We start from the raw sequence: 24,875 nt of genomic DNA, 5'->3' as shown, positions 1-24,875 counted from the left end.
ACTTATCTCTTGATTACATACTCTTGTTCATCCTTTAATTAGGTGCCATCTTAATCTTTAAAGGAACTCTGTAAAGAAACTATCCTACCCCCCTTCTACATATGAGGAGGCTGAGACTGAGATGTGGTGTCACTTCCCTCAAGGGACAGGCCCTGAGTGAAGACACTGTTTGTCCTATTGCAAGGTCTATGCTGTTTTTTACTAGAATTTGCATCTCCCTTAATTGCCTTCTGAATAAAGCCATGGGATGAGGCCATGGCAGTTACTTTTGATTTCATTCAAGAAATTCATTGATTTTGTAACATTCACTCATTCAAGGATATTTACTGAGCATTTACTTCCTTCAAGGTGCTATCCTAGTGGTGACAGGGGATGACAAGGGCATTATCTCTATACTCTTTGGGCTTATATTCTAACAAGAAGATGGTGATCATATGCTTAAAATGCTAATGAGGGGCATTTACTGAGGGCTTGCTAGGAATGCATTTCTCTCCCCTCTTCATCTAGCAAACTCCTATTTATCCTTCATCTATCTCTTCCAGCATCAACTTCTTCAGGGAAGTCATGAGATCTTTCTGGGTTATTACAGGTGTTCAAGGCATCATGTAACTTTAAAAAATTTGTGGTAGCTTCAGTTTTCCACTTGTGTTATGAAGTGTATATCTCCTAGACACACATGAACCCTCTAGACTGTAAACTCCATGGGGGCAAGAATGTGTCTCTTTTAATTAAACTCACTCTCACTCTCTACCACACACACACACACACACACACACACACACACACAAACTACTCTTGGAATAAGAATAATAATTCCTAGGAGAGGGGAGCTGTTTTTATTCCCAATTCACAGATGAGTAAAATGTGGCTGAGAAAGATTAAGTAGCTTGCCCAAGGTCACATACCTGGATAACTGGCAGAGAAGGACTCCCACGCAGGTCTGTCTGGTGCTACAGTCCACATGACTAACCCCTGTCATGTTGTCCAACAGCCAATCAGACTACATGAAAGGGGATCATGGGAAATAAGGTAGACAGATGCTGGGGATGGCATTATGGGGGAATACAGAAGTAACAGAGATAAATCATTCAGTATAGTAAGAATTAAAGAGGCATGCAGTAGAATTTTTTGAGACAGGGTCTTGCCCCGTGGCCCAGGCTGGAGTGCAGTGGCACAATCTTCACTCACTGCAACCTCTGCTTCCCAGGTTCAAGTGATTCTCGTGCCTCAGCCCCTGGAGTAGCTGGGATTACAGGCATGCACCATCACGCCCGGCGGATTTTTGTATTTTTAGTAGAGATGGGGTTTCACCATGTTGGCCATGCTGATTTTGAACTCCTGGCCTCAGTGATCCACCCGCCTCGGCCTCCCAAATTGCTGGGATTACAGGCATTAGCCACCTCGCCAAGGATATTCTTAATCTACTATGGGCACCCACCATGTGCTAGGCAACTTGCTCAGATTTTTTTTTCTCATTTTAACCTTAACAATTCTTTTGGCTAAGCATGGTTATTTCCAATTACAGACAATGAAACTGAGACTCCCCAACAAACCTGACTATAAACTCCAGGGGTAGAGTGATATGTCTACTTTAATTTCCCATTTTATCTCATAGTATCTGCCAGCTAAAGTCACTCTCTGCTCCTCTCTCAATCCCTCTCTTACACACACACACACACACACACACACACAGACACACACACACACACACACGCAACTCGCCCAAGGTCTTACAGCTAGTAAGTAGCAGAGTTAGGATTTGAGGCCAGGTCTGTCTTCACCGTTTCAGAGGAGGTTGGTATCAGGGCGAAGTGATGTCAGTGTGGTGTTGCAGTTTAGCCATGCTATAGTATTTGATAATGCCGGAGGATCTAACTGCCAGGGAGAGGTACTGCCGGTGCATTTTCCCCTTCATCAAATCTTATAAGGAATTTGAGATTCAAAGACTTAAAGTTATTTTACCAAGGTCACAACCAGTGTCACAATGCAGAGCTACATTCTAAACCCAGGCATCTCTCACTGCAGACGTGTGGTACAGGATGTTGTAAATGGCACTGGGGCTTTCCAAGATTTTCAGCAAATCCTGGCTAGGGGAACCCTCACTCAGAGAGGACATGCTGTCCAGAGCCAAGCAAGCCTTCTGCACCACTCCTCCCACCTGTTACCTCTCCTCGAGGCTCCACCTTTGTTCAGGCCCCTGTTCCTCTGTCTTTTCAGGCCTTACCTGGAACCCCATGCCTCACCGCCTCCCTGCTCATTGTCAGCAGCAGCAGTGGCTACAAGCCACGGTAAAGTAAAAACTGCATTTTGTCCAGCTCTGCTTCTAAGCTGACTGCTGGGCATGCTCAGTGATAAAGGGAAGGTTTGATTACAAATAGGAAGCTTTTGTTAAACACCTTTCCATTTTGGAGTATTACTTTGTAACTGGATCAGTGTGTGTAGCCCGTTGCAGAGATCCCTAGGCTATACCAATCAGGTCTGTAAGAATGAGATGCTTCCATATGGAAAAAATCTCCATCCTTTGCATCCTCTACCTTATCTCCAGCATTCATCTCGCTGTTCTGTCCTCTCTGTAAGTGCACACAAAGAGCATCCACAAACTGTATCCGTTCTATTTACATACCTCACAGCTACAGACATATGCATCCAGCTACAAATACATACCAGCCCTTGACTGTGGATTTGTTTCTTGCAATTGTTTGGCTATTAACTTGCTCTACACTGAAATGTTATGAATAAAGTGAAGTTTCTAAGAAAAGGTTAAATATTAACCTCTCTTTTCTCCCTCCTCCACCCCCCTCCCCAGAATAAATGTATTCCCTAGAAAATGCTTCAGGCAGCAGAAACGTCTCGGGGATTTTTGAAAACCTCTTCCTGTGTATAAGGTAAGTTGATTTTTGTTCACATGTGCAGTGCAATCCTTAACTCGTGATGAGAATAACCGGTTAAGAAAGGCATGAAGGGCAACCTTCAAGGAAAACTTTGCAGAAAACTTAAAGTGTTAGTTGATATTCTGCTGGGGCACCCAGGACACGAACTTTTAAGCTTTTTGAGAAGTCGTGTAACAGCTGGGCATTTTAATGTAGATCATCACAGTTATTCTTCATAGCAACTCTATGATCCCCATTTTATAGATGGAGAAACAAAGGCTTCAAAAGAGCAAATCAGTTACAGCCAACTCATACAACTAGTAAGTATCCAAGGTGGAATGTAATACCAGGTCTGTCTGCTGCCGAATTCTGTATGGTGAACTCTTCATTCTGCTGCCTCGAACTTCCCACATCCATTTGAACAGGGAGGCAGATGTAGGGAGGGGTGATGGTGACGGCTCATTTGTACTTGGTGTGCACAACACTTCGTGTATAATAGTATCATTATTTTCCAAGAACACTTAAACTCAGTTAGGATAGCCTCTCTAAGGGAGCATTATTTGTTTTATTTGGCAAATTAGAAAAACTGATGTACATGGAGCTTAGAGGGCAAAAGACCAAACAAAATGAGTGTCATTGGAGCAAAGGCGTCTGAGTTCTCATTGATGAGCCTTTATTCCCTTCGCTTTTAAATAGCATTGCACTGTAATTGTCAACCATTTCCCAGGTCACACAGTCTCAACAGACATTCTCATCAATTTTGTAAAATCCTTTACCGAGTATATGTACTGGAGAATTTTCACTTTCATCCGGATGGGAAATTTAGAAGTAGAAAAAAAAAACAGATTTTTTTTAAATCACGGCAGTTCTCCATGTTTGTTTCCAATGTCTTCAACATCCTTTAAAGATGTTTTAGTAGATGCTGTGACTTCCCATTTTTAAGAGAGGTCAGGAAAAACCCTTGAAAATATAATCTCAATCAGGCAGATTAACCTGGTGCCATTAGTTCACTCATGTGGCAGCATTTGCATTTTTGTATAGGGCACCTTGCATAGAAAAGGGTAACCAATGAGATCTTGGTTCTATAACTTAAGGGTAGAAATCTTGTTTGGTATATTGTAAGATAATTATTTATCTTTCCAGAAATCAGTTAGATAAAAAGCTTGATGTCATTGTTCAATTCCCACCTATGAGTGAGAATATGCGGTGTTTGGTTTTTTGTTCTTGCGATAGTTTACTGAGAATGATGGTTTCACACATGTATACATATGTAACTAACCTGCACAATGTGCACATGTACCCTAAAACTTAAAGTATAATTAAAAAAAAAAAAAAGCTTGATGTCTGAGAACCTCACACAGATGTAATAGTACAGTTTGAGCATCCCAAATCCAAAAATTTGAAATCTGAAATGCTCCAAAATGGGCAACTTTTTGAACACCAATATAACTCAAGTGGAAAATTCCATGCCTGACACCTTTACTTTCTGATGGCTCAGTGTATACAAATTTTGTTTCATGCACAAAATGATTTTAAATATTTTTTAAATAACTTTCAGACTGTGTATAAACTGTATATGAAAGTTAAATGAATTATGTGTTTAGACCTGAGTCCAATCCTTAAGATAACTAATTATGTATATGAAAATATTCCGAAAATCTGAAAAAGTCCGAACTCTGAAACACTTCTGGTCCCAAGCATATTGGATGGGCAATACTCAACCTGCGTCTGAATTTTAAATTCCAAAAACGCTTCTTCTTCTTTTTTTTTTTTTCTTTTTTTTTGAGACAGAATCTCACTCTGTGGCCCAGGCTGGAGTACAGTGGCGCGATCTCCACTCGCTGCAAGCTCCGCCTCCTGGGTTCACGCCATTCTCCTGCCTCAGCCTCCCGAGTAGCTGGGACTACAGGTGCCTGCCACCACACCTGGCTAATTTTCTGTATTTTTTAGTAGAGACGGGGTTTCACTGTGTTAGCCAGGATGGTCTCAATCTCCTGACCTCGTGATCTGCCTGCCTCGGCCTCCAAGAGTGCTGGGATTACAGGTGTGAGCCAATGTGCCCGGCCTCCAAAAACCCTTTACATAATTGCTCAGAGCCCATAAGGAATGAGAAAACAAGAGGTAAACTGCTATTTCTAGGAAATTAATAATAGTAAGAAATAGAATCTGATAACCAGAGGATGAAGAAGATAAAATTTAAATTTCCCATAAAAAATTTGAAGGCTTAATTTAATGTGTAGGTAAGGCTTCCAATACTGCATTTCAATAGCACTTCTGGATGTCTTCAAATTACAATATGGTAGAACAGCAATGATGTTAATGATATTTACGTTGAATCCATTCTTCAATTGCAGTGTAACGTCAAAAATTAAAGCCTGGATTCCTCAGCCTATCACATAAGGCTCTTCGTATTGTGACCCAGGAGTGGGATGTGCTTTTCCTCACATAAACCAACGCACTCGAACACATTTGATCAGCAGTGACTGCGTGGATAGGTATTTGGAGGCCATATCTACACAAGCAACATTGTTCTGAGTGATGAGATTGATTCGTTGATGGCTGCTGCTGGTAGGGACCTAGTATAGTGCTACAAATGCCATGCATTTCCCCAATATAGGGCCAATCCACATTTCCTAGATCATGTCTTCTATCCTTTTCCCTACCTAGGCCCTAGTTAAGTGATTCTCATAAACTATAATTTCCTTTGTCCATGGTTTTCCCCTCTTATTTCGCCTCCATCTGGAACATCACCCAATCCCCATCAGTTCCACAAGCCAGATCCTCTTTCAATATCCCAATCAGGCATCATCTACTCCAAAAAGGCTTCCCTGAATTCCCCAGCCAAAAATCCTCTCCCCTTCTTCTGACAGTGCTTCTTTGTTGGTGTTCATCATGTCTCCTTTATATTAAAGTTATTTATGTTCTTGCCTTCTCTGTGCAGCTGGACAACAAACCCCTTGAATGCAATAACCCTGTGTAGATCATCTTTGAATCCATTACTGTGATTCACACAAAGACTTGCACTGAATAAAGTATATGATATAGGAATATATAAATAAATGAATGGCGGGTACTCAATATTTGTTGAATTAATGAACATAAGATTATTATTACTACTCGCCTGCAATGTCACAAAGAGATTAAGTTATGCTTTGTAGGCCAGAGAATAGGGCTGATGCTTTGGTGGCTCTATGAGTAGCTAGGCTCTAGGGAGATGGTGACAAAACACCAGCTCTAGAGCAGCTCAGAAGGCAGTAGAAGAGTCAGGAAAGTAGATGCTCATATGTAATAGGTGAAGCTGATAACGTGAGACTCAACAGGAATTTTTTTGTCTTGAAATTGCTGGCAGGTTAATAAAAAGCTGATGAGAGCACCCTGGATTAGAAAATGTTATAAAATATTTTGATGCACTTACTGTCAAGGGGCTCAGTCCTAAAATAACCTTTTGCATATGTTAATGCGTGTGCATGTGTGCATGTATGCACACGTGCATTTTCACATGCTCATGCTTGCTTGGATGAATAGAGTGAAAGGAGCATGCAGAGATTCCACACCATCTCCTGAAATGTCTCCAAAAAAAAGAGAAAGAAAAAAAAAAAGAAACTGATGATTCCCTTTAGACGAAAGAGAAAACATCCCTGAATAAATAATACCTTTCAAGAGGCTTAATACATTGTAAAGAGCATTTTCACTGATTGGTAGAAATTCTTTTTGATTAATTAATTAGTTAATGTTTTCAAAGCATTTTCAAGATGAAAAACATTTTGCGAGGGCTATATAATTGTTATTTTTCCTATGCGCCCTGGCTTTCCACATTACTAGGTTTGTTTTTCTCTCCTGTTGCTCACCAAGCCACGTATCCTCACAGAGGCATGGTAGGGAATACTCTTAGAGAATAGAGACAGAGAGATGGGTTACTAATGAGCAGGCAATAAGAAAAAAATAACTCTGAAGATACACTTTTAAATTATATTTGAAATATAATCATACAAGAAAATGGAGAGGAGCATCATGCTAAAAACTAGTCATATCCTCTACCAGGAAAATTCCTTTTACTCCCTTGCAAAAAAACTCCACGTGCCTTGCATGTTCCTGGACTAATACCTATAGTTTAAGGAATAACAATGACTATCTTTTATGAAGTGCTTACTATATCATTATTATTATTATTGGCTAGTACTTGGCATATATTAATAAAATTTTTCCTCAAAGCAACAGTTTGAGATATCGTTATTATAAACATTTCACACTTGTAGAAAATGAGGACTACGGAAGCTAAGTTACTCACCCAAGGCCATTACATCTTGGCAGTGACACACCCCAGCACTTGACCGTGATGTTGGGAGGAAGGAAAGGAGGAAAGCGGAATGAGAGGGAAAAAGAGGGAAGTAAGAGGGAGCGATGGAAAGCAGAAAGAAGGGGAGAGGGAGATGAACCAAAGATTCTCATTTTTAAAGAGTGTTAGAAATTCTGACTATAATCTACCCCTACAGTATCTGATGAACACTAATAGATTAATAAATAGAAAATAAATGAGGCCAACATGTCTTATTGGTGAAACTAATTCACATGGCAAAGGTGATGTAGCTTCATTTCTAAAGTGAAGATCTATATTCAATACAGCCTCTTCCGACATTCTGCCCACATACCCAGGCCCCTAAAATCTTCATTATCATCAAATGCCATGGCACCATGGGGAGAGTGAAGCCCAGGATCAAGGGTCTCTGATCTCCCTTTGGTTTAAAGCAACTGTATAGTATCTTTTTTTTTTTTTAAAAAAAAAAAAAAAGCTTCATGATAGAGTGAAAAGAACAAGGGCTACAGATGACAGCTTTGTATCACCTCAGCCCCTTACTTGCTGTGTGACCTTGGTCCTCATTACTTAACATCTCTGAATCTCAATCATCCTATTTACAAAATGGGGACAAAAAAGCTCCTCTGCTAGATTGTTGTGACAGTTATTTAATCGTGAAAATACATGGAAAGCAACTAGCAATGCCCAGAATATAGCAGGTGCTTCATTTTTTTAAAATAATTCCAACAGTCTGTTCCCCACACCCCACCTTTCTCTTCTCTCTCTCTTTCTCTCTCTCTCTCTCTCTCTCTCTGTCTCAAGCTCATGTGGCCTGGCCTGTTGAAGAACATGCCAAGAAATTCCCAAGCAACAGGCTCCAGAGTGCAAAAAATGGTGGATTGAGCAAAGTAATGCCACTGAAACCCACTGTTCAGTTTAACTGTGCCTCTCCCCACTGCAGACATTAGACCATCCATGTGATGGACAAGATGTGTAATCTCTGAAATGAGTGAGCTAATAAGAATCTCAGAACATTGAGACCAAGTGTTTGGCACAAGGACAAAAGCGAAAAGTAAGACAGGTGTGCAGAATGTATAGGCCTTCTCGGCTGCAGGTTTCTCACTTAAGGGGGAGTAATTAACAAAGCTCTTTTCAGATATGAGATGTAAAGATGCTAAATCAATGGAGGAAAGTAGCAGAGCAAATCCCGCCGTCTCCATCCACTAGCTAGGTGACCGCAAGCTGGTTACATTACTTTTTCAGCTTCAGTTTTTCTCATCAGAGAAATGATTCCTAAGCTAACCCATTGAAAGGACTTAGGAGAGTGCCCGAGTGTTAGCAGTGGCTTTGGAGGTGATGTAGAGGGAGCACTCTCCTGGAGAAAAGATGGGGCTTAAAATAAGCTATTCCTGCTGAGTGGGGCTGCCAAAGGGGAATGAAGGAGCAAAGGAAGGGCAGCAGTATCGAGAAGGATCTTTTGGACCGTGTACAGCTCTGCCAAGGAGCAGCAAAAAGGTTGTGATGCGGCTCTCATTTGTATGTGTTTTCCAGAGGCCTCCAGAACCTTCGAGGCTGTGTTCCCCTCACCCACTCCGCATTGTGAGAGGCACAGGAGACCTTGAGCTCGCTTAAATAGGAAGATATTGAATGGGTTGGAATTCGACTTCCTATTTTTCTTTCTTTGTTCTTCCCCAAAGCCTTTGAACACTTCACAGCCATCAACAAGCATCCTCAGAGAAGTAACAGGTTAGGGCAGGTTAGTGCTCTGCCCAGAAACCTGTGAGGAGGCGAGTTATAATAAGAACGCTGTACTCGCTGCATCTTCCCGACCTTCTGTCTCTGGTAAAAGAGTCGACCTCCGCGGCAGGGCTTCCAGAAGCACTCGCGAGTGCCCTGTGATTATGTCACACCGACTTGGAGGAGCAGAATGCCCTTCATAGTGAAATGAAGTTGGAGAAATCAGAGCGCAGAGTATTTTTGGTTCTGAGATTAAAAGGCCTGTGTCCTTTCCTGCCAGCCAAGATTCCACCCCACCCCCCATCCCCAACCAGGAACACTTCAAAGATATTCTAATAGGAAAGGTTGCCAAATAATTGTCAGAGAGGATTAGTATTATCAGTGACCAAACTGTGAGTCTTTGGTCTTCTGGCAAGCCAAGTGGAAAGCAGAGCCAGCTCCAAAAAGCAGTTTCTATGGAGAGCAGAGAAGTAGCCCTAATTCCGGGGTAAGGGACTTAGGCAGCATTTAGCACCCCATATGAGCAGACCACTTATTCCTAGAACAGACCAGCTATAGGGCACATTGCCCTCACTTCTATTCGATGATAAACACCAAACATGCAAAGTAAAGGCAAGCAATGCACAAAGTAGCCATTAAGGGATTTAGATTCGGATAGGTAATTATCCCGCTCCTACCCCCAACCTCATTCCAAATGGGTTCCAAACCTTTACAGACAGCTCTAACAGCCCAGAGCACAGCCATGGTCACTGGGAGGAAAAAAGAGAAGAAGGGAACTAGAGGCAATAATATCTCACTTCACATTTCAGCTGGAGAGAAGGTAGCGAAGAGGAAGCAAGATAGTGGTTCTAGCAAGTTATTATGTCATTCCACTCCCGGAATGTTAACACAGATAGAGAATGCAATACAAGTTGATTTGATAGCCTAGCTGGAGGAGAAAAGCTGAGAAAGTGAGAGACGACTGGAAGATTCTTGTTGGGAATATTTCCTTATTAAGGATCCCCTTTATGAGCCATGTTTCTCCTTAAGACAAAAATTGTATCCGGCCGAGACCGCGTCCGCCCCGCGAGCACAGAGCCTCGCCTTTGCTGATCCGCCGCCCGTCCACACCCGCCGCCAGCTCACCATGGATGATGATATCGCCGCGCTCGTTGTCGACAACGGCTCCGGCATGTGCAAGGCCGGCTTCGCGGGCGACGATGCCCCCCGGGCCGTCTTCCCCTCCATCGTGGGGCGCCCCAGGCACCAGGGCGTGATGGTGGGCATGGGTCAGAAGGATTCCTATGTGGGCGACGAGGCCCAGAGCAAGAGAGGCATCCTCACCCTGAAGTACCCCATCGAGCACGGCATCGTCACCAACTGGGACGACATGGAGAAGATCTGGCACCACACCTTCTACAATGAGCTGCGTGTGGCTCCCGAGGAGCACCCCGTGCTGCTCACCGAGGCCCCCCTGAACCCCAAGGCCAACCGCGAGAAGATGACCCAGATCATGTTTGAGACCTTCAACACCCCAGCCATGTACGTTGCTATCCAGGCTGTGCTATCCCTGTACGCCTCTGGCCGTACCACTGGCATCGTGATGGACTCCGGTGACGGGGTCACCCACACTGTGCCCATCTACGAGGGGTATGCCCTCCCCCATGCCATCCTGCGTCTGGACCTGGCTGGCCGGGACCTGACTGACTACCTCATGAAGATCCTCACCGAGCGCGGCTACAGCTTCACCACCACGGCCGAGCGGGAAATCGTGCGTGACATTAAGGAGAAGCTGTGCTATGTCGCCCTGGACTTCGAGCAGGAGATGGCCACGGCTGCTTCCAGCTCCTCCCTGGAGAAGAGCTACGAGCTGCCTGACGGCCAGGTCATCACCATTGGCAATGAGCGGTTCCGCTGCCCTGAGGCACTCTTCCAGCCTTCCTTCCTGGGCATGGAGTCCTGTGGCATCCACGAAACTACCTTCAACTCCATCATGAAGTGTGACGTGGACATCCGCAAAGACCTGTACGCCAACACAGTGCTGTCTGGCGGCACCACCATGTACCCTGGCATTGCCGACAGGATGCAGAAGGAGATCACTGCCCTGGCACCCAGCACAATGAAGATCAAGATCATTGCTCCTCCTGAGCGCAAGTACTCCGTGTGGATCGGCGGCTCCATCCTGGCCTCGCTGTCCACCTTCCAGCAGATGTGGATCAGCAAGCAGGAGTATGACGAGTCCGGCCCCTCCATCGTCCACCGCAAATGCTTCTAGGCGGACTGTGACTTAGTTGCGTTACACCCTTTCTTGACAAAACCTAACTTGCGCAGAAAACAAGATGAGATTGGCATGGCTTTATTTGTTTTTTTTGTTTTGTTTTGGTTTTTTTTTTTTTTTTTTTTGGCTTGACTCAGGATTTAAAAACTGGAACGGTGAAGGTGACAGCAGTCGGTTGGAGCGAGCATCCCCCAAAGTTCACAATGTGGCCGAGGACTTTGATTGCACATTGTTCTTTTTTTAATAGTCATTCCAAATATGAGATGCATTGTTACAGGAAGTCCCTTGCCATCCTAAAAGCCACCCCACTTCTCTCTAAGGAGAATGGCCCAGTCCTCTCCCGAGTCCACACAGGGGAGGTGATAGCATTGCTTTTGTGTAAATTATGTAATGCAAAATTTTTTTAATCTTCGCCTTAATACTTTTTTATTTTGTTTTATTTTGAATGATGAGCCTTCGTGCCCCCCCTTCCCCCTTTTTTGTCCCCCAACTTGAGATGTATGAAGGCTTTTGGTCTCCCTGGGAGTGGGTGGAGGCAGCCAGGGCTTACCTGTACACTGACTTGAGACCAGTTGAATAAAAGTGCACACCTTAAAAAAAAAAAAAAAAAAAAAATTGTATCCATGTGTTTCTTTCTTTAAATCGTTTTATCTTACAGATTTCATCATGTCATGGCTCCCTCTTGCCTGTAAGATTAGCTTCAAAGGGCATGTCTTCATGTCTTGACCTTTGTCATGTATTTTAAACCTACCATCATGTATCGTCTAACCCCACTTTTCAATTATGAACCCTACGTTTTGATCACACAGATTCACGACTGTTTTGTAAATGCATCATTATCTGTGTACAGCATGGTTTGTTTCTTTCTTTTGCAATGATCTTCCTTTCTTCTCCACGTTTGGTAAACTATTTCGTTTTTCAAAGCTAATGTTAATAGAATAACATTATTCTGAAATCTTCCCAGATTCCTCCTGGAAGAAATCAGAATTCTGTCTTCTGTGATTCATCTTATATTATAGATGCTTCATCTTAATGATATTTGAAATTTTTGATATGATACTTATTGTGCTAATATATTGCTAAAATACTGAATCATTTGTGGGCTTGGAGTCTTGTCTTATTTTTATGGCAAATGGCTGCCTACAATAGGCAACCCATTATTATTATTTTTTCCCAAATGAAAATACGATGGGTATTCAGAGTCTGAATATCAATCAGTTCATCTCACCTATTTTATAATAGTTACAATGATTGAGATCATGTGATCACAACTAAAGCACACACCACCATCTGGTGGCAACATATATAAATTGCAGTATCAAGTTTTAAGATACGGGTAAACTTTATGAAATTTCTCCCTGCTAGTGTGAATTTTAAAATAGTGACTAGGCTGGGCGCGGTGGCTAACGCCTGTAATCCCAACACTTTGGGAGGCCGAGGTGGGTAGATTACCTGAGGTCAGGAGTTCAAGACCAGCTTGACCAACATAGTGAAACCCTGTCTCTACTAAAAATACAAAATTAGCTGGGCGTGGTGGTGGGCATCTGTAATCCCAGCTACTCAGGAGGCTGAGGCAGTAGAATATCTTGAAACCGAGAGGCGGAGGTTGCAGTAAGCTGAGATTGCACCATTGCTTTCCAGCCTGGACAACAAAAGCGAAACAGTCCCCACCCCCCAAAAAAAAAAAGTATAGTGACTACACTAAGAGTTACCATTTTATGATCATTTTGGTAACAGACTCTTATATTGATGATTAGCAGATAACTTCATAGATACTTTTAATGCATTGGATTATTCACCTACTCCAGTTATTTTCAATTTTAAAATTCTATTCATATGCTTTAAATGGATGCAGTTTATTTCATGTAAATCTTATAAATTTGATATTTTAAAAGTCTATTTGCAATACAATATCTTTTCATATACAGTCCGTGCATGTGCTTTTGTTCCTGTAACAAATGAACTTACTATATGCAACATAATGCCTTAGACACTGCATTATGAAAAGTTTTCTCTTGGGTTAAAAGAATATAATGTCAATACATGTGCCCAGCACTTGACGAACCAGACATCTCCTTAAGTTAGCACATTTTTAAGCATAAAATGGTTGCTGACACTTATAACAGTGGTCCTTAGGCACTGTCATTGCTATTGATCTGAAAGGACCGTCAAAGAAAAAATTATATTTTGTGTAGTTTCAGGATTAAGAATGTGTAGTTGATATAATATATAAGAATATCATTTCCCAAGAATTAATAGTAATCTTTCTCAACCAGAATATTGTATCAAATGCAACACCCTAGACCATGACCACATAGAAAATTTATGGTATGATAGTTATCATATTGCTGCTAGACAAACATGAATGTCTTCTTCTACTATTAAAACTCTCTTTGTGTTCCTCTATACAGTCTTCCAGTATTGAGGGGAAAGTATACTATGGATAAAATAACAAAGCTGCTGTATGTACACTGGCTGCCACTTAGAGTAAGATGCAGCCTGTGTCTCTATTCATATACAGAACGTAACTCCAATGTCAGGCTGCTAGAGGAGATAAGAATCCCTGAAAGTAAAACAATGTGTTTTGAAGATAAGAACTTGCTTCCTGAATTGCACCCAAGTCTGAGAGTTTCACTCTATGTTTGTGAATTTAGAATTCATGTGGAGGCCTCTGTAAGAACCTCCATACCTCTGGTCTCTCCTTCCCCTAATCTGGTCTACAAATGGTCACCAGATGATCATGTTAAGCCATCTCTGTACACATCAGTTTTACTTAGGAGCTCTTAGACTTCCAACTTTCCACAAAACAAAATCCTAACTGCTTATTATAGTGATCAAGGCACCTGATGACTTGATCTCCACTGTGTGGCACCTACCTCACTATGTGCTATGCTCTATATTCCATCTATTGCCATGGGTCCCCTTTGCCCATCACCAAATTGTCTGTCTTTTCTTATCTTGATATTTTCCCCTATGCCAGCGCTTCTCAAGCTATAATGCAAATGCAAATCACTTGAGAATGTAGATTTTCATTCAGGGGGTCTGGGACAGACAGCCTGAGATTGCACATTTCTAACCAATTCCATGGGATGTCAATGCTGCTGGTCCCAGGATCACAACTGGAGTGGAAGGGATCTACTCCAAATCTCAACCTGCCCATCCATCTCCATTCTCACCCCTGACATTTCTGACTTTTGAAATAGTGACTTATTCTTGAAATATCAACTCTGACTCTCTCTCCTTTTTAACATTTTCCCTAGTACCTCTAGTTCAGTGTTTTTCAACTTGGATGCACATTAGAATTACCTGGGGAACTTTCAAAAATCCACCTGCACAAGCGCATGCCAGGTCCGTTAAGTCAGAAACTCTAGGGTGGAGACCCAAGGCATCTGTATGTTTTTTAACTCCTCAGGTGATTTCAACCTGCAGCCAAGTCTGAGAGCCAGTGCTTTTGGATGGAAGTGATTTGTTTTCAATACTTGTAGCTATTTGTTCTTACCTGTGTTGAACTTGAACTTACTGTAAACTATTCTTGTCTTCATAAATACCTTGCTTTTCCTGCTAGCCTGCATGCATGTTGAGACTAGGATGTTTGCCATGTCTTGGCAGGTGGAATACCTTAGCACTTATTCAAGGGCTGTTGGGTCAGAGTCCCTGTGTTCGATTCCCAGATCTGCACATACAGCCTTGCCATGCACCATCTTGGTGTCCTTGGGCTTATAGTTTAAGCTCTCTATGCATTAGTTTTCATCTCTATACATTGGAAATAATAATGGCAGTTGCATCATCAGGTATTTTTAAAGAATAAGATAAGGCATATGAAACGCTAAGTGAGTACTGGCTCACAGTGTCTACTCAATAAATGCTAGCCATTATTATTATTAATTAGCCTTCTTTGTATGTCTCACATTGTACAACATAGCAGTAAGCAGTCAATAATCATTTGCTGGATGAATAAGTCAATAAATGATGGAGAATAAATCATATTTAATTGCTCTAAAATAAACCCAGAGCAGTCAGCCTTCTACTGAAAAATTCACGTTAATGAATGTTAACTGTTTACAAGTGCTTGTAGGTACCTCTATGGCCATTAGCCTAGTGAATTCAAATCTGAGAAAAGATAGAGGTTCTCCTCACAATGGAAGAAATCTGACAAAAGATAATAATGACCAAGTCTCCACAAATGCTTTAAAGTTATTCTCAGTAGCATGTGCCCACTCAAATGTATTAAGCCTATTAACATAAATTTAAAAGGTTACATTGAACATATTATTTTCTGTAGGACACCTTTACAACCCAACCCAAGCCAAGAACTTGCTGAATTTCATAATCCCAAAAACGTGTGAATATCTGTCCTTTAGGAATGAGCAGTGCTTTGCCTTCCATTGGAGGGACATTGTCTTGGCCACCACAAGTGTAAACAGCTCAGCTTTATAATGATTCTTATGTCAACAGAGCATTTCATTACCACTGAACAGTAAAGCAGGTAGGTGACTGAAGAGTGCGAGACATAATACATAATGTGATGGAGCGGGTGAAGTCTGCCTATTACCAGTGTGAACAGAGGCCTTTTGTTGGAATCCATCCTGGTGGAATGAATAGCCTCTGTTATGTTTATTGATTACACCCGAAGTACTGAGGTAGAGGTGGCTGGATCTGCCCAGAAAAATAGTCAGATGCCATTGTGTGCCTTTCATTTTGGCAAGGCCAGATAATCAGTCAGAAATTCACTTTTAAACGCTAAACAAAATGTTCAATAGTCTTACATCTCACAAGAATAAAATCAAGCAGTAAAAGAAATGTCTTAAGTCACCTGTATTTGAGAACTTTTCACTAACTCTGTGGCTGCCATCCTAGCCCACAGTACTATTGACCTTTGCCTGAAGAGCTGCTACAAGGCCCCCTTGGCCCCACTTTCTTCCTACACAGTCAATATACTCTTAAAAATTCTATCTGATCATGGCACTGTCTCACTTACAGCCCTCCAATGACTTCCTATTATAGTTTGAATAAGATCCAGACTCCTTGGTGGTCTTACTAGCTCTCAAATGGTCCAGCCTTGGTTAATCGTTTGACCTCCTCCCAGGCTGTGTGGATCACCACAAGGCCCTGCGGGCTCTTCCTGCTCCTGACAACTTCAAACTGATTTCTCCTTATCAACTGACTTCTCCCTTTTACACTTTCCTGGAGTACCCTCCTTAGATTTTGCAGACCTTGTCCCTCATCCAGTCCTCCCCTCCATTACTATCCCATTACTATCCTTTATATTCTTCATAGAAGTTATCATCATCATCAAGTACTTTATAATTGTATTTGTTCATTTGTTAAGCATCCTTTTTTTTAAAACCGAAGTTTGTTCAAAGATCTTTGGCCTCAGGTAGCACTGAACACAACATAAGGAGTGAACACTACATAGTTTTGTTTAAGTAAATGAATGAAATTAGCGGCTTACTTACCTTTACACAAACTATGTTTTTCACACACAACATGCATTAACATTAGTATTTTGACCCAAACCATAACCCTCTCCTCTTCAGAAATAAATAAATAAATATTACTTCAGGAAAAATTTCTGTACCTAAATGAGAATGATTTTCCTTTTGGTAGCACTATTATATATATATATATATATATATATATATATATATATATATATATATATATATAATGTTATTGGCATTGAAAAACACTAAGATTTGTTATCAACAAAAGCAAAAACAAAGAGACATCATGCCTAGTTCTCCTTTATTATTATATATTATGATATTTCCAAATGGAATCTTACAATACCTGTTTTTTTGTGAGTGGCTTTTGATTTTTTCATTTAGCGTAATGTTTCCAAGATAGCACCACTGGTACTTCTTCATTTCTTTTTACTGCTAAATAATATTCCATTGATTGGTTATACAATGTTTTGTTGATCCATTCATCAGTTGATGCCCTTCTGGGTTGTTTACACTTCTTGACTAATGTGAATAATGTTGCTATGAACATTTCTGTGAAAGTTTTTGTGTAGATGTGTTGTCATTTATCTTGTATATAGACCTAGGAGAGAAATGGCTGGGTCATAGGGTAACTATAAGTTTAACTCTTTGAGGCAAGCTATTTTTTAAAGTGATTGCACTATTTCAGATTTCCACCGCCAATGTATGAAGGTTCTAATTTCTCCACATCCTTATCAACATTTGTGCTTGTCTATCTTTTTTAGTATGTCCATCTCATGAGTGTGAGGTGAGACCTCATTGTGGCTTTGATTTTCATTTCCCTAATTAATAACGTGGCATCTTTTAATGTGTTTCTTGGTTGTACATATTCTTTGGAGAAATGTCTATCCTGATCTCTTATCCATTCTTTAATTGGATTATTTTTCTTTTTATTATTGAATTTCTAGAGTTTTTTACATATTCTGAATATAAGTCATCAGATGAATGATTTCTCTCATTTTGTGGAGTTTTTTCTTTTTTACTTTCTTGTTGGTGTCCTTTGAAGCACAATTTTAAAAAAAAAGTTTTGATGAGGTCTAATTTAATCGTTTGTTGTTATTTGTTATATCTAAGAAACCATTAACAACCCAGTCTCACAAAGGTTTACTCTATATTTTCTTTTAGGATTTTTATAGTTTTAGCACTGACGTTTAGCCTACGATTAACTTCGAGTTAAATTTTGTGTATAGTATGAGGTACTGGCCCAACTTCATTCTTTTGCATGTGGACATCCAGTTGTCCTAGCACCATTAGTCAAAAAATACCTTTCTTTCCCCTGTTAAACTGTCTTGCCACCTGTACAGAAAATCACTTGGCCATAAGAATATGAGTTTATTTCTTGAATCTTCTATTCTATTGATCTATGTGTCTATCCTCATGCCAGTTCCACATTGTTTTGAGTATTTCAAGCTTGGCAGTATAAATTTTGAAATCAGGAAGTGTGAGTTTTTCAAATTTGTTCTTCTTTTACAAAATTATTTTGGCTATTCTGGGTCCCTTGCATTTCCAAAGGAATTTTTGGATCCAGTTTTGACATTCTGAAGAGAAAAAAAAAAAAGCAAGCTGGGATTTTGACAGGGATTGTGTTGAATCTGTAGATCAATTTGAGGAATACTGCATTCTTAACTATATTCATTCTTTTGATCCATAACCATTGGGTGTCTTTCCATTAACTTAGTTCTTTGTTAATCTCTGTCAACATTATTTTGTAGCTTTCAGTGTATGTATCTTATACTCCAATTGATACAATTATTCCTAATTATTTTATTCCTTTAGATGCTATTGAAAATGGAATTGTTCCCTTAATTTAATTTTTACAGATATATCCAAAATTTAATATATTGAACATAAATGATTTAGTCAATTGCCTTTCAAAGAAATATAACAGATAGCTGATTTTGTGCAAATTTGTATAACGCCAAGGATGTTGTTCATTTTTAACTTCTACCATTGTACTCTTGTTGCCAAATAAGAAAATTAGGCAACAACAGCTGAAGAAGTTAAACTAGGAACATATCTCCAATAGACAGTAAGATGCAGATGTTTAAGTAAGATGCTAAAAATGATATGGGTTAAACTCTCTCTTTATTTTAGGTAACATGCATGGCTGACAGTATATACTCTCATGTGAGGTTCTGACACACACAATCTTCCTGACAGGATTTATTAATTAGAAAGGAAAAGGGGTTTTTAAAAATTGCAGCAAATTTTATAGAAAGCATAAAAATAAATTTAGCCTTCAAAGTATATTTCAAGACAAGTCTATGGACATGATATTTTGAAACACAATGCATTTTTTTATATTATGTTGAGTGATGTTATTTATTATAAGAATTTTACTTAATGATATTGCTGTCCCAGTGATATATTTTATATACTCTACTTACCGAAGCATTGTTCCCTTCAAGCTTTAAAGTTTTGGAGAAACCAACTCTAGAGTCTTGTTTTTTAACTTTAATTGGTAATGTAGCCTCAATACTTTTTAAACATTCAAATGAAAATACTGTTGCAAATCAGGCTTCTGGCAGTGGTCTGACCTCTCTGGTCATTGTTTTACACTTTTGTTTTCTTCTAACATTATGGAAGGAGAGGCAGGTGTGTTAGGGATATACAGCTGTGTTATTTCTTGAAACAGCTGGCGCCAAGTTGTCAAAAGAAAAGCTCTCATTTCCAAATATTGCAAGCCTTGTGTAAGTAGACATAATGTAAGCTATGTACCCACAGTTATTGATTCTGCTCATTGACAGCTGAGGTGTTTAATATATCCATCCCCTTTGTAATGTCATTTTAAAACTCTTTGAGGATTAGGAAGGCGGTTTTCTTAAAGGTATTCTTGAGAGAGCAAAGGCCAACTAGCCCTGTAGTTGTGAGGGCTCTGACAGAAACTTAAGTGAGGAAAATGGAGCAGAGAAGCTAGCAGATATGTTCTAACCTGCCACAAATAATGATTTTTAAAAAGCCCCAGAAGAATGCGCTTTGCTACTTTACATAATGCTATAATGCATTAACTCATGTAGTATGACTGGTGAAAGTTTATTTATTCATTTATTTCTGCCGCAGGCAAATACCGGATAAATGCTTACAATAGCAGGTTAGCAGGTGTTTCAGCTACAGCCATTAGTAAGTACCTCCTTGATGTACAGGAATTGTTTGACTACTTGCCTAGTTCTAGCCCACGTGGAAATTGTCAAAGCCTTTAGCGATTTGCAGAAAATAAAAATAAAAAAAGACCAAGATTTGATGCTGTAGTATTTAGATCAATAAAGGATTTACTACATTCATGCTTGGATAATCAGCTCACAATGGAATGTGCCAGATGCCTAGTCTGCATAATCTATACATCAAGAAATTCTTACTCATCTTCACCATCAACGCATCTTTTCAATTATTTATTTATTTGGAAAAGTATTCTGAGATAGTCTTCAACTGCCTCACTAACTGTACCCTATGCTAATAAATTTTAGATACTTCTTCAGCAGTTCACTTGTACTATTTTGTGTAATATACCTTCAGGCTACTGAGTGCATCTATAGGTTTCCCTCTCTCCATGATTTGTCATCCTGTGTGCTTAGCAGATCAGTGAACTGAACTGATGCAAATGAGGCTTGAAATGTTAAACACAACTTGTAATATCAAAGGTTTTCATATCAAATAATTTTGTTCCTAGAGAATCCTAGGGAGATTAAGGATGCACATGGTGTCTAAAATGTCCACCATTTACATGAAATATCCCAGCAGTAGATGGATAATTACCAGCTCACACTAGTAATACAAAGAAAACACAGCCAGTTTATCCTGTCCATGTAAACAGACTGGGGAGTTTTTCTGGGAATTAGGTCCATATAAAACTTACTGAATACAGAACCAAAAATAACTGCAGACATCTGTCTGATACAAGCTTTTATGATCGGGCCTTGAGGTAGTATTTTCCTTACAACTACAGTTGCAACAATTTTCTAAGCCCAGCTGAGAAGCAAAATGTGTAAGGCTGAGCTTTCAAACTAGCCACTGTCAACTTATCTCAAAACCCTGTGAAATAAGTTTTTCATAAACTGTAATGCTAAACTGATTTTCAGGGTATGTTGATACTGCTGTTTTGTGCACAGTGTGGAAGAATTCCTTACTCTGGGTACTGGGGAAGGCAGTGAGGCAATGTTATCCAAACTGACTTGAAAGTTTCCTAAACCAAGTCCTTGAGGTTTTCCAGTTCGTGAAAGTCAAACTGGAATAACACACCTGAAATTTACTGCCAAAGGAGGCACTGCTGGAGACAAATAAATATGCATTGTTAAGACACAGAATAAGGATGTCTAGCCATCACAAAGCACAGAGCAGTGGTTCTCAACTGGGGGACGTTTTGCTCCACAGAGAATGTTTGGCAATATCTGAAGGCATTTTTGGTTTTCACACCTGAGGGGTGAGGGGGGGATGGGTGCTACTGGCACCCAGTGGGTAGAAGCCAAGGGCGCTGCTAAACATCCTACCATAGGCAGGATATCTCTCTGCTGCAAAGAATTTTCCGGCCCCAAATGTCAATATAGTTGAGTTTTGAAAAATCCAGGTAGAGAGTAGTCAGGCAACTATCTTAGTGTGCCTCAGAATGAGAGGAGATTTGGGACTGAATTGTCCAAATAATTACTTAAAAGTCTTCACTTGGCTCTGTCAGCGGAGGGCTGGTCTGAGACCACAAATAAAGATGCCTGTGCTTGAGTTAATCAGTGTAAACATCCAAAGGCTATGGAGGTTCCTTTGGAGTGCAGGCTGAGACCAGCCAATCAATTGTATCTGGTTTCAATCCATCATGAGGGGCAGTCTATCCCACGGGAACTGACAGCGAAAGGTGATGTTTCAGAGGACTAACGTTACATGCTGATTCACTGGTGCCTTAACCTCATTCTTGCAAGTACCATTATTTAGTTAGGGTTTATAAAGCGTTGTGAAGATAGAAAATGCTATATAAATGCTAAGTATCATTATTATTGTTATCATCTTTGTGAGGAACCGCTTCTGTGAGTGATGTGATAGTACAAAAACACACACACAGATATCACTTCATACCCATTTGTAGTTTTGAGGAGAGGTTACTATAATGAGTAATTCACATTGTGCCATCTCCTTTGCACTCTGAGTTAAAACAAATTAAATAAAGCTTAATTAGAGAGTGTTTTATGCACTACAAAAAATGCAACTGATTGATATTCTGAGTAAATACAGGTTAGCTACCGGAGAAAGAATACTGAAAAGTTTCCAGAATTATAAAATCAAGACTGAATTATTGCCATGATATTAAACATATGAATGAAGCAGATAAAATCCCTCCATATATTTTAATTTTCTAATTGTCTTTTTTGGTATTTAAAATACAATATATTGTAGCATTTCCCCATTTTTAATGAATGTTTGAAATTCTACCATTTTCACAGTACTAAAACTGCTATTTAATTTTAATTGTGTGGGGAAGGGATTCTTAAAACACTGTGTGGAAGAACAATAAATAAACAAATAAAAACCTTTTTAAAAAGGCCTAGTAAAATGCTAATTGTAAAGTGATTGCTTAAAAAGTAACTGCTGATGTATTTGTAAATTATTTCCAATTTAATTTTGTGATGGCAGTTACTTTCTAAGCTGGCATGCTTTTCTTGAGATTTTGATTCAGGTAGAAACTGTCAAACTGTCAATGGATGTGGTAGTCACATTTTGACTGTTACGCCTAAGGCAGTGTGGAAAATACCGATACAATACGGCACCACTAATGATTCAATCATTATGGGAACACAGGCAGACATGGTTTACGGTTGCATGTACATGTTGATTGTGTTTTCCTGTTAGTCTCCTTCATTTTTATAGAAATCTACAGAAAACCAGGTTGATCCAATTAATAAATTTCTGCCACTTTTGGCCCATATCGAGTCAAACTCTTTGGCCTACTCCTTTGTGACTACTTAAGATATCTTTTACACTGTCAGAGACAAAGATAATTAAATTGAGGATTTATAGCAGAAGCAAATTAATTTCTAAAAGAAAAAACGTCTTCTCTGTAAATGCTAAAATCACAACATAGGTATATTTTTGCATTTATATACATACTGATTTCTCTACCCAGTGCCAAAGTAAGATAAATCCTGGTGCTCAGCATCTGCCTTTTCCCATTTTCCATGCTAGGTTGCCCCACAGGCTGGTGAAATATTACTTAGGGCAATAGTATCATGACAGAGTATGCCATCTGAGCAAAAAGAGAGAGAAAAAGGAGAGATGAGGTAGTTCTGTGAGCTAGCTGATCTACAGTTTTGCAATCAAAAAAGCTAACTGAATTTCCACCTACTTGTAAGATTTGTGTTTAGGTTTGGTTTGCTCTTATTTTGAATTATATATAGCTGTTGGCAACATAGTCATTCCCTGATTAGAACCACTTAGGCCTTTATCTGTCCCTGTCTCCATCTTCTAACATTTAAAGTTGTCCCAGGGAAAAGTAGGGACCCAGAGACAAATACTTAGGGATCCAGCTCAAAACTGGGGAGGAAGATCAAGGTAGAAAGCAGAATGAACTACAATTCTTCAACATTCACATGGCCCACTATTTTATTGCTATATCTAACCAAGTGAATGAACATTTTCGGAAGTCTTTGGAGTGGGCCCCCATTTATCCAAAGAGAAGATCCAGGAAGAAATGTTTGTGATGAGTGTAGACATGTACAGGGGTAGACCTATAGCTGAAATCATCAAATGTCTACTCCTATTTAATTTTTTTTCATTTACTTACACATACCTATTCAAGATTATCTATTTTTAAACACTTATTTGGATACAATTCAAGTACCATACTATTCAACTATTTGAAGTATACAGTTCAATGGTTTGTAGTATATTCACAGAGTTTCAAAAAGAAACGTATACCCTTCAGCTATTACCTTCTTGTTCCTCCATCACCTCCCCCAGTACCAGGCAACAAATAATCAATGTTCTGTCTCTATAGATTCCCCTTTTCTAGGTATTTCATATGAATGGAATTATATAATGTGGTCTTTTGTGCCTGCTTTCTTTCACTCAGCATGGTGTTTTCAATTTCACTCATTTTGTAACATGTATCAGTATCCCCATTCCTTGTATAACCAAATAATATTCTATGGAATGGATCTACTATATTTTAATTATCCTTTTGTTGATGGATATTTGGGGTTCACCTTTTGGCTACTATGTATAATGCAGCTATAGACATTCATGTACAGTTTTTGTTTGGACATATACCTAAGATTAGATATTTTTAAGTATTAATTTATGCATGTTTTAATACTTTCACATTTCCTGAAATAACTTCATTCAAACTCTTCACAGGCATCTTCAACATCAATCTTCATCAGCAGTAAAGTCACTTTCTGACTGATAACAATGTTTGAGAGCACGTAATTTTCACTTTTATTCTAATTTTTTGGCAACACAGAACTTTTAAAATCCATCTATGATGATCTCCCTTAAAATTTTATCTTGATCCACAAGAGCTCTTTTATATAACATTTGAACACATTGCTCATTTGCTTGTTTTCTTATTCATCTGGAAAGTTCATATAGATAGTCTCCAAGATGTAACCACATAGACTAATGCTGTTGAAATAAAATTTTGTCAAGGCTTGTTTACAATGATACCTAGTGCTTACAAGTGTGAGGTCAGACTACAAGAATCATTACTAATTTTGCATTAGTTTGTCTCCTTTATTTTCCCAGTTTCATTGGTTGATTTCTATTAGAATCCAGAAGTTTCTTTGATTGAGATAATTTCTGGACAGCGTGCTTTCTATTACTTTTTGCACTCGCTGTTTCTCGGGCTGGGATGCTCTTTCCTCAGATAACAATGTGGCTAGATCCCTCATTTGCTGAATTGTCATTTCATTTCACAGAGGTCCTCATATCTAAAATTGTAACCCCACTTGAGAATTCATTAAAAAAAACTCTTGCTTCTGCTTTATTTTCCTCCTTAACACTTACAATTTTCTAACATTTATATAGTTTTCTTATCTACTTTGCTTTATTATTTCTCTCTCCCACTACAGTATAAGATCTATGAAAGCAGAGATTTCTGTATTGTCCTCATGGCTGAAACAGTATCTGGAAAAGTGTTTGTACTTACGAGGCACTAAATATTTGCTGAATAGGTAAAATTGTTGTTGAATAGGTCATCCTACTGCTCAAAAATAACATAAGTGAGGGAGCTCCCCATGTAACAAAGCAAATATGTCGAC

At 39.5% G+C, this 24,875-nt stretch overlaps 2 protein-coding genes across 6 annotated transcripts in view; one reads left to right on the top strand and one right to left on the bottom strand.

Moving 5' to 3' along the window:
• TENM2 (teneurin transmembrane protein 2) overlaps window positions 1-24,875 on the bottom strand; it is a 3,238,122-nt gene that overhangs the window by 1,281,618 nt on the left and 1,931,629 nt on the right. The gene's annotated exons all lie outside the window — the stretch shown is intronic.
• LOC100990579 (actin, cytoplasmic 1) lies at window positions 9,936-11,629 on the top strand. The gene has a single exon (XM_008963291.3). The coding sequence runs from the start codon at window positions 10,028-10,030 to the stop codon at window positions 11,153-11,155; it is 1,128 nt and encodes a 375-aa protein (XP_008961539.1). The 5' UTR covers window positions 9,936-10,027; the 3' UTR covers window positions 11,156-11,629.

The sequence above is a fragment of the Pan paniscus genome, chromosome 4 (genome assembly GCF_029289425.2).
Source record: "Pan paniscus chromosome 4, NHGRI_mPanPan1-v2.0_pri, whole genome shotgun sequence".
In the NCBI taxonomy this organism is placed as follows: domain Eukaryota; kingdom Metazoa; phylum Chordata; class Mammalia; order Primates; family Hominidae; genus Pan; species Pan paniscus.
Note: the sequence above shows the minus strand (reverse complement) of the source record. Positions and strands in the feature narration are given on the sequence as shown.

What these genes read in the sequence shown, in the direction of transcription:
- LOC100990579 (XM_008963291.3), top strand. Translation starts at nt 10,028, where the DNA reads ATGGATGATGATATCGCCGCGCTCGTTGTCGACAACGGCTCCGGCATG.